This window comes from Parathielavia appendiculata (genome assembly GCF_033297405.1).
Source record: "Parathielavia appendiculata strain CBS 731.68 unplaced genomic scaffold N657scaffold_1, whole genome shotgun sequence".
NCBI classification, from domain to species: domain Eukaryota; kingdom Fungi; phylum Ascomycota; class Sordariomycetes; order Sordariales; family Chaetomiaceae; genus Parathielavia; species Parathielavia appendiculata.
In genome coordinates, this window is record NW_026944220.1 from 4,515,936 (window position 1) to 4,530,895 (window position 14,960).

Genomic DNA, 14,960 nt, shown 5'->3' on the forward strand with positions numbered 1-14,960 from the left:
CCCTTGGGTTCTGCCCACCCACCCTTGGGTTCTGCCCACCCACCCTTGGGTTCTGCAAGGGTCCAATGCATCCCGCGACTGGATGTCATGAGAGCAAGAAAAGAATCGACTTCAAACGGATTCAGAACTGTTTCGTCAGTTGCACTCTTTTCAGCCAAATTTCGCAATCTAAGGTCGCCCTGTGGTAACTTGAAATTCGCTTTAAGTTCAGAATTCAAGCCCTTCCTTCTCGGCATCACCAACTTGTTTCCATCACTTCCGAGTCTTTCCTCAAAGCTGCTGACCCATCCCGCTAACCTCCTTGTCGGCCTCAAACTCCTGCAGCAGACTCTTAAACTGGGCCTTGGCCATCTTCCACGCCACCGCACTGAGCGGCAGCATCAGAGAAATCCTCTCGCCGCGGCTGGTCACCTTATAGATGGCCTTGGCCACTGCAGACGGCTCCATCATGCCTGCGCCCGACTTGATGCCCATGTTGACATAGGCATCCAGCTTGCGCGCCGGCATGTCCGGGCCCGCGTACGCCGGGTGCGGCTTGGTGCGCGCCTTGCTGTGGCCCTCAAAGTTCGTCTTGACGCCGCTGGACTCCACAATGCGCACGTTGACTGTCCCCAAGCTGTCAGCTCAACTCTGATGCAACCTAAGGTAGGAAATTTGCACGAGAGATTAACTCACTATTCCACCCAGGCTTCACCTCCCTGACCACGCTCTCCGAGAACCACTCGACCGCGAAATTGCCGGCATGGTAATACGCGTGCCCCGGAAACGCGCACAGGCCCGCAAGCGACGAGATATTGAAGATGACAAACCCCCTCGGCCCTTGCCGCTCTTCTTACCGTCACCTTGCTCCTCCACCTTCTCAGCCCGCTCCCGCATGACCCGCACGGCGTGCATCATGACCCTCGCGGTACCGAAAACAGCGTCTCCATTTCGCGGTGCCCCTCCCCCTCCGTCGCCGACTCGGTGTCACCCGAGAGGGAGTACCCCGCGCAGTTGACGACGACGTCGATGCGGTGATTGAAGTGGAATGCTGCCGAGGCGAAGGCGGCGGCTACTGACTCCGGGGAGGTGACGTCGAGGGCGAGCTTGAGGATGTTGGGGTTGTACTCTGATAGGTAGGACAGGTCGGCTGGGCTGCGGGTCTTCGCTCTCAGGCAGTGGGACGGCTTGCTGGCGATCAGGGACGCGAGGGCGCGGCCTTTTGCCGGAGGAGCAGCCTGTTACTGTGTGGGGTGGGTAACGGCGAATTAGGCTCGGGCTGTTTCTCGTTGGATTCGTGAAGAGGGCGGTGGGCTGCGATTGGGGGCCACTTACTCAACCAGACTGCGTCGTCTGGCAGTTTGTACGGCGTGGTATTGACGGGGTTCATGTTTGCATGCGTAGCCTCTTACCGGCCCTTGGCCCGACGAGACATGCTTGACTGTCGGTGTCCTGGTTGATATAGACACTAAAGACAGCAATGCTGGAAGCTATCACGAGCGAGGCATTGTAGCTCATCTTTCGGGCAAATCAACTGCCCATTCCGGAAGGGTTCCGCGGATCGCCCGGTCGAGCCCATCTGGACGGCATCCTACAGTCAATCATCTCCACGCCGATTCTCGAGTCTAGGACTCGCAGCCGCTGTGAGTTCATGCCGTCGCACACATGGCTTCGAAGCCGCGCCGGGAAGCAGCTGACCAGCCAAGAAAGGGACACCGAAGGATACCGGGTCCGGAGATAAAGGACCGAGAGACGCACCGTCAGCGTCCACGGCAAGCCACTTGCTTTGGAGAGCAGCAGCAACACTGCTCAAGCAGAGCCGTGACATAACCTTTGCATCACTCAAATGGTTGGTATATCCTGGAGCATATACGACATTGCCGCTTATAGAGCATCTTGCAGAGCATACCCCCCAATCCACGCTCGGCAGCGGACATCCCTCCGTGAGATTCCTCATGAGATAGGAAGGGTATACGATTGAACACATGGAAGAAGGAGCGAGGTAAATAATACAGACACGGTTTATCACCACTCAGCCACCTCCCCACGCTTGGGCTTCTGCACACGCACAACTTTGTCGCAGTTGAGCAGGCAGAGCGGGTCGAAGGCGGCTTTGATCTAGACAGACGGGATAATCCAAAGGTCAGCTGCGGGCTCTTCCCAAGGAGTACACTTCCGTAGAAGACATCGCTCCATACCTTTCTCATCGCATCCACAGTCGTCTCGCCCAGCTCATGAGGCAGGTAATCGCGCTTGACGAGCCCGACGCCATGCTCGCCCTGTCCAAGCGTCAGTTGGAATCTCACAAACTTCTTCGAAGGGTAAGGCTAGCTCACCGTCACGGTCCCCTCCATCTCAACCGCCCGCTTGACCATGCGGTGGACGCAGTCCTCGGCCAGCTTGCGCTCCCCGTCGTTGTAGAGCAGGATAACTACCGTACCCAATCAGTCCTCGGTCATCACCACACCGCACTGCGTCTGGAAGGTGAGCGGGAGGAAAGAAAGGGGAAAAAAACGTACTATGGAAATTCCCATCCCCGACATGCCCCACAATCGAGCTTGTCAGCCCAGACGTCTTTAAATCCCGCTTCGTCTCCTCAATAATATCCGGCAGCCTGCTCATCGGCACCGCGACGTCCCCCGTCCAGACATGGTCGCCGGGCCGCCTCTGCGCCATGGTACTCCACAGCGCCTCCTTCCTAGCCGACCACAGCTCCGCCTGTTCGTCATCATCCCTCGCAAACTCAAAACTCTGCCCGCCCGCGCGCGTCGCCAGCCTCCGCACAATCTCGACCTGTTCTTTCACCCCCGCCGCAGTTCCCGTAAACTTGAAAAACAGCGTCGGCGCCTCACGCCATGTGCGCGAGGTCCCGCCGGAGCCGTTCAGAAACCGCATCTGGTCATCGTCCAGAACTTCGACGGCCGCGACGGGGATGCCGTCGCCCACCACGCGCGCCACACAATCGGCGGCGTGCCGAATCGAGGGGAAGCTCGCGACGGCAACGGATGCGGCGGCAGGTTTGACGCACAGCTTGAGGGTCGCCTCGGTGACGAGCCCGAGCGTGCCCTCGGACCCGATGAAGAGCTTGGTCAGGTCGTACCCGGCGCTGCTCTTGCGCGGCCGCTGGCGCGTCTTGATGACGGTGCCGTCGGCCAGGACGACCGTCAGCGACAGGACCCACTCGCGCATGGTGCCGTAGCGGTAGGCGTTGGTGCCGCTGCATCCTGTGCCGATCATGCCGCCGATTTGGGCTCCGGGGCCCGGGTCGGGCGGGAAGAAGAGGTTGTGCTCGGCCAGCTGCTCGTTGAGGTCCTCCCAGCCGACGCCAGGCTGCACGACCACGTCGAGGTCGTCCTTGTGCAGGGCGAGAACCTTGTTCATGCGGCTGAAGTCGACGCAGATGCCGCCGCGGGTCGGGGTGTAGTGGCCCTCGAGGCTGGTGCCGCCGCTGTAGCCGACGACGGGGATGCGCCGGGTGTGGCAGATCTTCATGAGGGCGGCGACCTGCTCCGTGGTCGAGGGGTAGACGACGCAGAAGGGCTTGTGGGCCGGGTCGGGCTGGTGCGACGACCACTCCGACGTGGCGTGCTGCTTGATGTCGTCCTCGACGGTGCTCACGTTGTCCTGGCCCACAATCTCGACAAAGTCGGCCCAGGCGGCCTCGAGGTGGGCCGGGTTGAGCTTGTAGCTGGGCGGGCGCGTGGCATTCAGCGGCAAGGTCGAATTGGGGTCGACATCGCGCGGGTACTGGTAGCCCAAAAACCAGGAGACGGAGCCGACAAAGAAGATGACTGGCAAGCGGCGATCAGAGAGCGCATCGGGCAATGTAAGCGTACGAGATGCCTACCGAAAGTGATGCTAAAGTTTCTGGCCATCGTCGACTCGGGCCGGGTCCTGGCCATGCGCTCGAGGTCTGCCCGCTCGCGTTCGAGACGCTTCATAATGCTGTGGGTCAACTGGCCCTTGAAGGAGGGCCCGGTCGACTTGGGCTTGTTGCTTTCGGTGGACGAGAAGCGGGCTGGCACGGTGCGGACGGCGAGGCAGGTCTGGCGGCGGACTACGGCAGCTGCAGGAGCCGTCCAGCTCTGTCCCAAGCCTTTGGGCATTCTGCCCGTAAGCCGCGACATGGCTTGAATCGGTATGGGTGGGATGGAATTGCGTCGCGTTCGTGGCTGGGAGCTATTTGGGTCGCATGCCGAGTCGTGTGTCTCTTGTTCTTCGATAGTCCGGGTTGTCAACCCGAGATGCCAAGGATTGAGAGCTGACGATCGGAAGAAGAAAAAGAGTTGAATCTCCCGGCACAGTGGAGCCCCGCAATGGCCGCTGAGCAAGGGCCCGTTAGTCCTTCCTCGAAAGACGGCATTCCGAGTCCGATGCGTCCACACACACCACCTACCAATCATTACGCCTTGTCATCGGTATTCTGAAGAGTATCGCTTCAATTGAGTCCGAGGTACCTAATAGATGCAAGAGATTGCATGCAGCAGCCTCTTGCCACCCACTCCCACAATCCAGCCTGTGCAAGTCAAGCCATCGAGAAAGCAACTTACCACTCTATCCATAGCCCTCTTCTTACCCTCGGACAACCACCAAGATACCCATCCCTCACTGCCCTCCCACCCCAGGCAGGACATGCACATTGAACGTCGGTGCCCCATGGCCCAAACCCTGGACATGTTGCAGATATGTCTCGAGTTCGACCTCGTCGCTCACCGGCAGCGGCAGCTCGCCGCCCTTGCCATCCTTGACGATGCCCTCAATCTTGTAGCAGAGAGCGCCAGGCGTCTTCTGCCTGGCCGCGCTCCGCAGTTCGGCCATGGTCCGCGAGCTGAGCGGACTGATCCACTGCGCCGGGACGCCCGGGAACATGGCCGCCTGCGCGGGGTTGAGCCGGAAGAAGGCGGCGATGGCGCCGGATGAGGCTGGTGCCGGTGTTGCTTGCTGCTGATGCTGCTGTGGTTGTGGCTGTTGCGGCTGCTGGAAGACCTGTGCGTGCTGTGGTGCTGCGTATCCATGCCCATACTGCCCGTCGAGCAACGGGTCCTGGTTCTGGGACGCAGCGAGCACGCTGGCGCGAAGCTGCGGGTCTACCATTTGCTGACCCTCTCGGGGTTCCTCAACGTCTGCCAGGACCAGGCGAGATTCGACATGTGGCAGCGACTTCTTGTTGCGCGACCCAGGGGGGCGTCCACGCCGGCGGGGCTGAGGTGGTGGCGGGGGTGACTCTGTTGCTTGCGAGTCTGTGTCGGTGATCTCGGATGCCGGCGTGTGTGATGATGCTGCCTGGGCCGGCTCCTTGCCCGCAGCCTTCGCTGACGGATTGGGAGTCGCCTTCTTGCGCGGCTTAGGCGTCGCGGGTTTCTGAGTCGGCGGCTTGACATCCGGCGTCCGTCCTAGGCGAGCCGCATCGCTGCGGTACCGCCTTGTAGCGTCACGGCAGAGGACGTTGATGGCCTTCATCTTGCGCTGGTAGTCGGGATCTGCCGGGCCGGCCGCAACGACTCCGCTAAGCTCCGGGGACTCGGCAATCCACCTCTGCTTGAGCTGTTCAAAGTAGTCAAATCCTTCCTCGAACTTGTTGGTGAACTTCTCTTGAGCCAAGAGGTTGTACATCCGGGTGCGGACAGCGTAGCCCTGGTCCGGGTTCAGTCCCAGGATGACCTTGGCGTCGGCCACATGCATGGCGGTGGACTCGACCCTGATCCTCTTGGTGACATCGCAGGCAATAATCTCGACAGCAAGATTCTTCTTGTCAATGTCGGTCTGGTCCCACATGACGGCCCGGAGGTGCATGCTTTCGCGGATCAGCTGCTCCTTGAGCGCCTCCCACCTCTCCGGACCAACGAGCGTCTTCTTGTAGACGCCCGCATTCACGCAGATGGAGTAGAACTTCTCCCGAAGCGCCTTGTAGGCCTCAGGGTCGAGCTGCAGTATCTGCTTGGATTCGGTGAGTGTCGTCTCAGACGGGAAGCGTGGTGGGACCCCCGGCGGGTCAGGGGGCAGGATGCCGTATGCCCTGGTATGGCGCCGCCGCTTCTTGGTCATCCACCTCTCTTCGTTCTCAGCCTCGAGTTGCCGCTTCCGGTATTCCCTTCGAGCCTCGCGCATGGCCTCGAGGGTCTCCTCTTGAACCTGGACATCAGGGGTTTCCAGCGGGCCCACTCCATAATTCCAATAATTACTCTGGTCTTCATGAACGCCGGGATTCTCACTCTCATGGTTGGGACCGCCATGCTCGGCATGCCCTGCATCGTCACAATCCTCGGCACTCCCAGTCCGTGCAATGGACGGGTTGTTGGCGCGCAGCATCCATCCGTGCTTGAACCGGATGCGAGTCACTTCCCGCTCGCCGACATCGTAGCCCTCACTGACGAGGGTCGAGATCATGTCCTTCTGGGAGAAATTGCGCTCCCATAGCTCCTTCACACGCGCGACGAGCTGCTCGTTCTTGTAGGCGGGGTTCAACTTGTTGGGGAATCCCCACCGGGAGAATGCTCCCTGGAACGCGCGTCGGCTGCAGAGGTTGCATAGTCAGTTGCCACTCATATAAAGATCGAGATGTGGTTTGCTGCTGGTACGGTGGGTCATGGCCATGCTGAAGCAGCAGTACGGAGGAGAGGAGATACAGTACGGTGAGAAAGACAGTAAGGTATTGACAGAAGAACCCACCTCGGAGTGAAGTTATGGTGTTCCCGCATGTAATGCACCACCTCATCAATCGACTTGTTCTCCTCTACATAGAGGCGATAGCAGGTCTGCCGATGTTGCTCCCAGCGGTACACCATGGTTGCGCGGCTGACTGCAATGACTTGATGCGGTGGTGGTTGTGATGGTTTGGGTTTGGGTCGCCGGAGACTTGCGCACCTGGAGATAACGCACGCTGCAGATCCGTGCACGAGTAGAGTCAACTCCGCAGAGCGCTTGGCGTCCGTTCTAGGAAAGGAAACCTCTCTTTCGTGGGATTCTCAGACAAGAGTCAACCGCCACAATGTCAACCTAGAAAAGGGATGAAGGGGACCTACTGCTCTTGTCGTCAATCAGATTCATTCCTGCCACATACCTGTTTAGATCCCATGCCGATCATGCTCACTTCGAGATGACGGCGCGAGCAACCATCGGCACCGAAAACTTTCTCCCTCGTCAGGAATGGACCTACTGAAGAGTAGGGTCGGGCAAACACAGTACTTGAATCAACTGAGAGGATAGTTGCCAACTCAAGCTCCGAAGAAAAAAAAAAATGGCATCCCTACTTGGGTTCTTCGCCTCATCAAAAGACGTAAGTTACTTCATGAACTTCCCGGCCAACTGCAACAACCCGCCAACTCCCCCATCCCCACCAGCGCCTCCTCCCTGGCTCCCATGACTCTTCAGGTACATCTTGAGCGCCAGCTCTCCAGCCTGCATAACAGCGCTTTGCTTATCCGCGCCCGGCGCGATATTTCCCTGCGACGCCTGCGCATCAAACAGCTTGGCGGCCTGCGCCATGGCCAGCCCGACAAAGGCGCTCTGGCTCTGGGACTGCGGCGTGGTTTCGCCCGAGGTGAAGATCTTCAGCGCCTGCATGGCCGCGGCGCTGCCCAGGGAGGAGGACGAGACAGGCTCGGCGGCGGAGGAGAAGGAGCCCAGGCCGAAGAGTTTGCGGTGCGATTGGACTGCGTCTGTAGGGTGGGTGAGTAGACGTCGTCAAGTGTGGATAGGAGCGGGGGACGTACCCTCCTCGTCGATATCCTCCTCCGCGATCTGCGACGGTTGCTTGTTCTTGAGTACTTTGCCGAGGATGTCGGCAAAGAAGGCCTCGCCATCGTCCGCGTCCTTGGCTGCGGCAGAAGCGGCGCCGCGTAGGTCGGCGTCGTCGGCATGCGAGTAGCCACCGCCCGCGGGGTAGGCGCCGCCATGAGTTACTGATGCTGTATTAGATCATTGCTTGGGGCTGCGATTGAAGGGGGCGGGGGGAGGGTGGGGAAGAGTGGTAGGTTGACGTACGGTTCCCGCCTCCTTGGTGCAGGCCTGTAAAGGATCGGTGTGTTAGTCGTCTCAGGCAGTTCTTAGGTCGAGCAGTTCGGAAGTTGTGTGCACTCGCCTTGCGGACGCTCATCGTCTTCTCCAAACACCTTGTCAACGGCCTTTTCAATGAGCTTGTCCATGTTGGTCTTGGAGATGTCTCGTTCCGAGGTTGCTGAGGATGTTGAAGATCTGAAGCCAATCGGATGCTGGGAGTCCGTTAGCTTTGTTTCATGCGAGATGTTCACTGTTTACCTCTGCTACCAGGTTTGTACAGCTGCTGATATAGGTGGTTGAGAGGCAAATGAAGCGGGGATTATTGAGGAGCTCAGGAGCTTCGGTGGGGTCCTCAAGCAAGGAGGGGAAGCTTCTCTCCCTTGCTTCCCTCAGGTCATCGTTGGGCCACTATGGTTTCTTGAAACCCAATAGGAGCTGACAAGTGAGGCACCATTACACATGACGGTTGCCAGGTGGCTGGCTATACACGTACGAAATGTCAAGAGACAAGACTGAGAATGCCACTGGTAAGACGATGGCGGATGTCATGAACCCAGAATCTGTATTGTACAAAGAGCTTCTAACATCTTCAACAGCTGGCCTTTTTGCCATGATGACCGTAATGATACCAAGCAATGATACACCTAACACTGGAAGGGACACTCCGAGTCCTCACGCCTGCGTCGACTCCTAGCAACCCACAAGAGTATTACAGACTAAGTATATCCCACAAACATAGAATGCTCGAACAATTCGGACTGCCCGCACCCTTTCCCTTCCCATTTCAGCTCGCACCATGGCCCTCCCTGACTCACAAGAGATACCGACGACGACAAACCCAACCGAGGACTCTAGCGAAGCTTGGTCAAGATCTCCCACCATTCCCACTATGATACCTCGTATGTTTCTCAAACCAAAACCAGCACAGCAGGATGCGGAGCAGAGAACGCAAGAGAGTCAAAACGAACAAAAGGGCAAAAGCAACTTGTTAAAGACGCCCGCCGGCCGGTGCCCCAAAATGCTATCACCATCAACCATATCTGCCGTTCTTTCCCCCCCGCCGGGGCGAAACAAAAATTACCCTCCCCCAGCTGCTACTACAAACCCCAACCAACAAAGAATAGAGCACATAAAGCAACAGAAGCCATGTACCACTTCCCCTTCTCTATTTCCGCGCCAGCCTCGGCCACCACACCCATGCCCAGCCCATCTTCGCCGCGAAATGTATTACAAGAGAATATAATGCGTAATAACAAAGTAGCCTGTTGATTGTGTGCAAGCGGGAGAGAGAGAGAGATGCGCGAGAAAAAAAAAAGGTATCATGTCATCCTCAGCGAAGAGGAAATAGAAGGAAAAGCAATTTGCGAGTTGAGAGTTTTGGACCTCGTGAGTTGCAAGTATCCGGGTTCCGTCACCCCTGACCAATGTGTTTTCCCCAGCCCAACATGTAAGTCTTTGCTTGACTTTTGATCGGACCGCCTCGCCCTCGGACGACTTCCAGACTCCCCAGCGCTTCCACCCGCGATACCAGTGCCGAACGGTTCCCGATACTCCGACGCCGTCCTCATTTTGTTCGTCCGCCGTCCGCCGTCCGCCACCCGCTCAACCAAAACCCGCGCTGCAGATTGTGCGCTGGCTTCTGCCACCGCGCTATCCGAGGAGGCGCGTTCAAGTGGATCGAGAGCCTTCGGTAATTGAACCACAGGGCAGAGCGAAGCTCAACCCGTCTCCCCGCCCCTAGCCTTCCCTCTCCTCCTAAAAAAATCCATAACTTTCCTCGCCGGACCGCTACTCCCGGAGTGATCATGCCCGCGCGAGTACGAGTCCGTGTCCCACGCATCGACGAACCGCTTATTCTTCTGCAGGACGCCCGTACGGGCGGGGGCGGGCCTATTGTTGGCATTGGCGCCGCTAGCGACCCTGCGCCCGTCGTAACCCGCCGCGTCCTGCGTGGCGGTGGGAGCCTGCTGCACCAGTTGCGGCGCGGAGCCGGGAGGGCGGCGCATGTTGCTGTTGTCCACCGACGCGTCCGAGCCGCTCAACATCGCCGAAGGCATGTATCCTTGGCTAGCCGAAGGATGCCCGTACCCGTTGGAAGAGTACTGGTGGTGGTGACGGCCGTAGGGGTCTGTCGACGTTGGCGGCTCATGTAGCTGCGCGTACATACCGTCCAGGGTAGATGCATCCACTTCTCGCTCCACCTGCTGCTCTCGGCCCGCGTCTTGACTCACGTAGCGTCCATACTGGTCGACTGTTGGAGGCTCCTGAATAGGCAAGTCTTGTTGCGAGTCAAGCTGCGGCGAGGGCTCATCCTTGCCGATACCGATCGCCTTGAGCGAGAAGGGAGCCGGGATAAACGAGAAGCGGCGGCCCTGTTTTTCTTGCGACTTCTGCGAACCGGCGATGCTTCCCGACGCCTTCTTGCCGATACCGATCGAGAAAGACCTCCGCGAGCGCTTTGAATCCATCGACGGCCGTGCTTCGTCGGCCCCCGACAGCGGATTGTTGTTCATGCTCACGGGCGGGTATTTCTTGCTCTTGTCTCCGGCCGGTTGCTGCTCTGCCCGTTTGCGGCTCCTACCGCCAAAAAGCGACCCGCTGCGACCGAAAAGCGAGCCCATTGTGCTGGATCGTTTGTGGCCCTTGACTTCCCCACCGTGGGCGCCGCTCGTTCCAGCGCCGGGCGTCTCATGCGCGAAGCCAGAGAGCCTGGCGAACTTGGGCGGCACGCTCATGCTGGGCCGGCCACCATACTCCTGGCTTTGGGGTTGCGATGCGGATGCGGGAATACCATAGCTGCTGCCTGCCCGGGGTGGCTGCTGAATCCTCCCGTGCGCATTGGTATCTGCAAGCTCAGGAGGCACAGGCTGGCTGTATGAACCTCTGTTGCCTCCAGCTGGGGGCCGGCTGGAAGCGGTGGATTGCATAGACCCACCGGTTGGGGGTCTCACAGCAGAGGAGCTCGGGACCGTCGAAAAAGTTGCTTCGCGCCCACCCCGCACAGCCGCGGCGGATAAACCCTGGTTGTGATGAGAGCTTGGCGGTCTCCTTGAAGCCACCGGCGTATTGCCATACGCATCTGAGGCGGCTGAAGGATCCCTGGGTAATGGCTGATGCTTCGGTGACGACGACACACCAGTCTCGGGAGCTTCGGCCGCTCCTTGACTGCCTGAGCGGGCACGCATCCGGCTGCTGGACTGTGTCCCTGAAGGCTCGCCACGTTGTGTGGTCGTATTTGGCGCAACATATTCCACCTGCACGGTACGCCGCTTGTTCTCTCGCTGCTGCTTGGCATATGCAGCAGCCTCTGCGTCGGTGTCAATGGTGCCCTGCTTGCTTACCAAGCCACCAATTGGGGGTGAGACGGCCGTCTTCTTTGACGACTCCCTCACTGACGCGCTGCGCATGAGGGTGGGGTTCTCCTCGTCTTCTGGCGGCACGGTTGTGTTCTGTATGTCTTTCGGACTCGTTGTGCTCGAGGTGATAAACTCGACGACATGTGCATATTCGCTTAGCCAGCTATGGCGGGCGACTTCGAACAGGTCTGCTCTCTTGCGGGGGTTCGGAACGAGGATTCGCCGTAGCAGATCTCGCGCATGAGGGGTGACATATTCGGGAAAGGTAAGAGGGGTGTTGACAATGTACTTGTAGAGCAGGTTGATGTTGTCCCCTTCTGGATTTGCCGGGTCGTCGTCGAACGGAAGATAACCAGCCAACATGGCGTACTACAATGGAGGGATAGACGTTAGTATGAGTGACCGCCGCCGGAGTCGCGCACCTACCAAGATAACACCACAGCTCCAGACGTCCACCTTCCTCCCGGTGTACAGCGAGTCGCTAACTACGAGCTCTGGTGCTGCGTAGCAGGGGCTGCCGCAGCTCGTCTGCATCAGATCGCCTTTGCGGGACCCGTTCGGCTTGACCTTGTCCAACCCCATGCGCTTGACAAACTCGCGATCGGTCAGGTTCAGTTCCTCCTCTTCACTGAGCTCGTCGTTAGGGTCGAACGTGTTGGCGAAGCCGAAATCGGTTATGATGATGTTTTTGTGGCGATCGAGCAGGAGATTCTCCAACTTCAAATCGCGATGCACGATCCCCTTCTTGTGCAGATACCCAACTCCGGAAACCAGCTGGGCGAATAAACGTCGGGCAGCATTGTCCTTGAGATACCGGTGGTTCAGGATATAGTCGAACAGCTCGCCGCCAGAAGCGTATTCGAGTACGATGCCATAGTGCCTCTCTGACTCCTCCATCTTGTGCAACTTCACAATGTTGGGGTGCGTTAGCTGCTTCAGAATGGCCACTTCGCGCATAATCTTGGCCATGCGCGACGGGTTACCCCCAAGTTGGTCCTTCTTGATGAGCTTGATGGCGACCTGAGGTGACAGCTGGGTTAGCGGAATGTTGTTGTGTCGGACAGCTCAGCGAAGCCATGTACGTACCTGTACGCCACCTTCTTGCTTCCAGCCAAGTTTGACTTTCCCAAATTCACCTTCGCCAATTGTGTTGCCCAAAATGTACTCGCCAAACTTGGTTTGCTTCTCTCTCCTCGAGTGATCGTGCCGACTCCTCCCTCCACGCCGGGCCTCCTCGGCAGCGTCTGACATGGCTACCACCGGGGGTGGCGCTGCTTCATCGTCTTGCAGGGCCGCGGCCTGATGTGGTTGACTCATGGCTTGGCGCTCCCTTTCCCGGTCGATGTCGATCTCGGGCTGCGAGACCAATATGCTGTTTAGAATTTCGCTAGCCTCCCTTGACGGCCCACTGATTGAATTGGAGTTAGGAGGCGGTGAGCGGACGGGGGCGGTCGTCGATGGATTTCCGCGAGCGTCACGGGAGCCATTCGCCAGTTGTTGGTCCTGGGATGGCTGGTTGGCCCGTCGGCTGCGGGAGCTGTGGTCCGACTGGTCTATCCTCCCGTTCGCATCGCGGTTGGAGTCGGCGTGGGTTCGGCGGGGAGAGTCGGTCGGTCGCTCGTTCGGTTGTACGCGTCGGGAGCTTGATGTCCGGGGAGGGACGGCGGCGGGCATGTTCCTTCTCCGATCCCCGTTTGTGCTGTGCAGATCGGGCGAGGCCGCGGGCGAGGCCACAGGCACAGGGACCGGGGAAGCAAGGGCGGCGCGAGAGCTCATTGGAGTGTTGGAGTCGGTGAAAGCGTCTTTGTTAGCACTGGGTCGGCGAGACGGGCGTCGGGATGAAGATGCTGGCGATGCTCCCGACAATTGCTGATTTGCATGAAGGCCGGGACCGTCCCGTGTCGGAGATGGATGGGCCGGCAGGTATTGTCGAGCGAGCTGCGATGCGGAAGCTGGTGTCGGCTGATGGGGGACCGCCTGGAGAGCACTGGACATTTTTCGTCTCCGCAGACGCGCAGAGAGACGTGTGGGCAAGGTGCGTGCAGCACTGGGATATGCTTTTGCCTGATTTCTTTTCTCGTCAGGCGGGTGGAAATGAGGCGGGACGACTTGGCGGGTAGCAGGAAGATCCCAGCGCAGCTACGGAGAAGGGAGCAGGAAGCCGCGGTCGGGCGAGATGAGCGAGGGAAAAAAGGGAGCCCTGATTCAATGGCGAGTTTGCAAGCATGCAGCGCCTGCTGCGCAATTCCCTGCTGCGAGTTGGTTATAAAATTCCGAAAGCGTCAGCCGTTTCGAGTTGTCAGCGCGCGAATTCGACTCTCATTTTTCGCTGCGATTGGCGCCTGGGACTTCGCGTGCTTTTGATTGACAGGCGTGTCGTTGGGCGCACACTCGCAGATGCGACCGCGATGTCGGGGAGCGCGACTGGATAGGTAGTTTTCCAGCCGGCAGGGTCCTGCACCTTGGTTGTTTACTTGAGCCGCAACCGAAGAACAATGCACCTTGGAAAACGCGCAGTAGGCGGACTCGGAGGCACGGCGCAGAGGTTGTGAGGACGAGGGATGCCGTGCAGATCTCTCCCGTCGTCGCGACGGTGGGGAGAGGGGAGGGATGGGGAGAGGGCGGTGAGGTGAAAGGGAAGGTCCCTGGTTTGAGGGGATGTGAACGGACAGCCAATGGGTTTGTTGTCGATGTTGGTGTGATGTTTTGGCTTTCCGCCCACCCACGCAATTCGAAGGCTGGGACTCTTCCCCAATTCCTCCCACTCGCAACCCGCTCTGCAAAAACCAGCCAGGGCACCTAACACGGCGCCAGCGTTTGGGAATTTCCGCTCGAGTTGGTCAAGGATGCCGTTAGTGCCACGGATACGCGATGGCAGTGGAGGCAAAGTGTACTGTAAATACAGTGGCTAACACCTCGAAGCCCTTTAATTCCACAGCAATCAAGCCACTCCGAGCTGCGTGCCCCTGCCCTGCCGCCCATTGCTCGATTTCCGACACGTTGCCAGAATTGGCCTTCGAACACATGGCCCCGCTTTGGCGACGGGAATATAGCAAGGCCTACGTTATCTCGTGCACCTCGCACCCGTGCGGAGGGCGTTGTATATCGAAAGAACATTGTATCTCCTCTGTAATACTGGCAACTTTAAGCGGTTGCCGTTTAGATCAACTGTCTGACATGATTCGACAACACTTGCAGCCTCGGACCGACCTAGACCATTGTATCACGCACTGCCTAAAACATTTCACTGCCGTCACATTTTGAATTTCAGATGCTTGAACAATACGGAATCGCCTTGACATGGCCATCTCCCTCAGCCCACGACAGCCGAGACAGTTTCGACAGGCCAGGGCAGGCAGGCAGCATCGAGCAGCATCCGTTTCGCAGATCCATTGCAATGCCAAGCAACTCCCAAACGGCTACGGCGCCGAACCGGGCCAAGCAAAAGCAGGGTTCAGGGGGTGCCGTTTGCAATGCTTCCACCGGCAACGGTGGCTCCTGTCAAAAATCCCGACTCAGCTAAGGAGACTTGGACAGATATCAAACAATGAAAAGCTGGTTTGAAGAGCTCAGCAATACAAGACGTAACTAATGCTGGCAAAGGCAGGGGGACGACGAGCGATTTAA

The 14,960-nt window shown here is 58.6% G+C and overlaps 5 protein-coding genes across 5 annotated transcripts; all 5 read right to left on the reverse strand.

Annotated features, from left to right (window-relative positions):
* Positions 1-270: 270 nt before the first annotated feature.
* Positions 271-1,369, reverse strand: N657DRAFT_652986 (uncharacterized protein; the record flags this gene model as incomplete). Its single annotated transcript, XM_062794355.1, has 4 exons — positions 271-623; positions 676-826; positions 912-1,198; positions 1,315-1,369. 4 exons carry the CDS (start codon positions 1,367-1,369, stop codon positions 271-273), a joined length of 846 nt encoding a protein of 281 aa, XP_062653419.1.
* Positions 1,370-1,746: 377 nt separating this feature from the next.
* On the reverse strand, positions 1,747-4,194 carry N657DRAFT_660938 (uncharacterized protein). Its single transcript, XM_062795068.1, has 5 exons — positions 3,827-4,194; positions 2,499-3,770; positions 2,316-2,410; positions 2,178-2,258; positions 1,747-2,097 (listed from the first exon to the last, which is right to left on the reverse strand). Exons 1-5 carry the CDS (start codon positions 4,104-4,106, stop codon positions 2,005-2,007), a joined length of 1,821 nt encoding a protein of 606 aa, XP_062653420.1. The 5' UTR covers positions 4,107-4,194; the 3' UTR covers positions 1,747-2,004.
* A 217-nt stretch (positions 4,195-4,411) lies between these two features.
* Positions 4,412-6,805, reverse strand: N657DRAFT_610208 (uncharacterized protein). Its single transcript, XM_062790322.1, has 2 exons — positions 6,649-6,805; positions 4,412-6,493 (listed from the first exon to the last, which is right to left on the reverse strand). The coding sequence occupies exons 1-2, from the start codon at positions 6,762-6,764 to the stop codon at positions 4,585-4,587; spliced, it is 2,025 nt and encodes a 674-aa protein (XP_062653421.1). The 5' UTR covers positions 6,765-6,805; the 3' UTR covers positions 4,412-4,584.
* Positions 6,806-7,203: 398 nt separating this feature from the next.
* On the reverse strand, positions 7,204-8,483 carry N657DRAFT_660940 (uncharacterized protein). Its single transcript, XM_062795069.1, has 5 exons — positions 8,236-8,483; positions 8,060-8,189; positions 7,963-7,986; positions 7,692-7,880; positions 7,204-7,637 (listed from the first exon to the last, which is right to left on the reverse strand). The coding sequence occupies exons 2-5, from the start codon at positions 8,121-8,123 to the stop codon at positions 7,261-7,263; spliced, it is 654 nt and encodes a 217-aa protein (XP_062653422.1). The 5' UTR covers positions 8,124-8,189; positions 8,236-8,483; the 3' UTR covers positions 7,204-7,260.
* Positions 8,484-9,695: 1,212 nt separating this feature from the next.
* On the reverse strand, positions 9,696-13,109 carry N657DRAFT_562080 (kinase-like protein; the record flags this gene model as incomplete). Its single annotated transcript, XM_062788108.1, has 3 exons — positions 9,696-11,702; positions 11,760-12,353; positions 12,420-13,109. The coding sequence occupies 3 exons, from the start codon at positions 13,107-13,109 to the stop codon at positions 9,696-9,698; spliced, it is 3,291 nt and encodes a 1,096-aa protein (XP_062653423.1).
* Positions 13,110-14,960: the final 1,851 nt, after the last annotated feature.

Excerpts from the sequence above, each read along its gene's own strand:
- N657DRAFT_660940 (XM_062795069.1), bottom strand. The coding sequence starts at position 8,123 with ATGGACAAGCTCATTGAAAAGGCCGTTGACAAGGTGTTTGGAGAAGAC. Across the intron at positions 7,987-8,059 it reads AGACGATGAGCGTCCGCAAG|GCCTGCACCAAGGAGGCGGG; the intron begins GCGAGTGCACAC and ends GATCCTTTACAG. Across the intron at positions 7,638-7,691 it reads GGAGGATATCGACGAGGAGG|ACGCAGTCCAATCGCACCGC; the intron begins GTACGTCCCCCG and ends CCCACCCTACAG.
- N657DRAFT_660938 (XM_062795068.1), bottom strand. The coding sequence starts at position 4,106 with ATGTCGCGGCTTACGGGCAGAATGCCCAAAGGCTTGGGACAGAGCTGG. Across the intron at positions 2,259-2,315 it reads AGATGGAGGGGACCGTGACG|GGCGAGCATGGCGTCGGGCT; the intron begins GTGAGCTAGCCT and ends ACGCTTGGACAG. Across the intron at positions 2,098-2,177 it reads CTGTGGATGCGATGAGAAAG|ATCAAAGCCGCCTTCGACCC; the intron begins GTATGGAGCGAT and ends CCGTCTGTCTAG.
- N657DRAFT_610208 (XM_062790322.1), bottom strand. The coding sequence starts at position 6,764 with ATGGTGTACCGCTGGGAGCAACATCGGCAGACCTGCTATCGCCTCTAT. Across the intron at positions 6,494-6,648 it reads CACCATAACTTCACTCCGAG|CCGACGCGCGTTCCAGGGAG; the intron begins GTGGGTTCTTCT and ends CAACCTCTGCAG.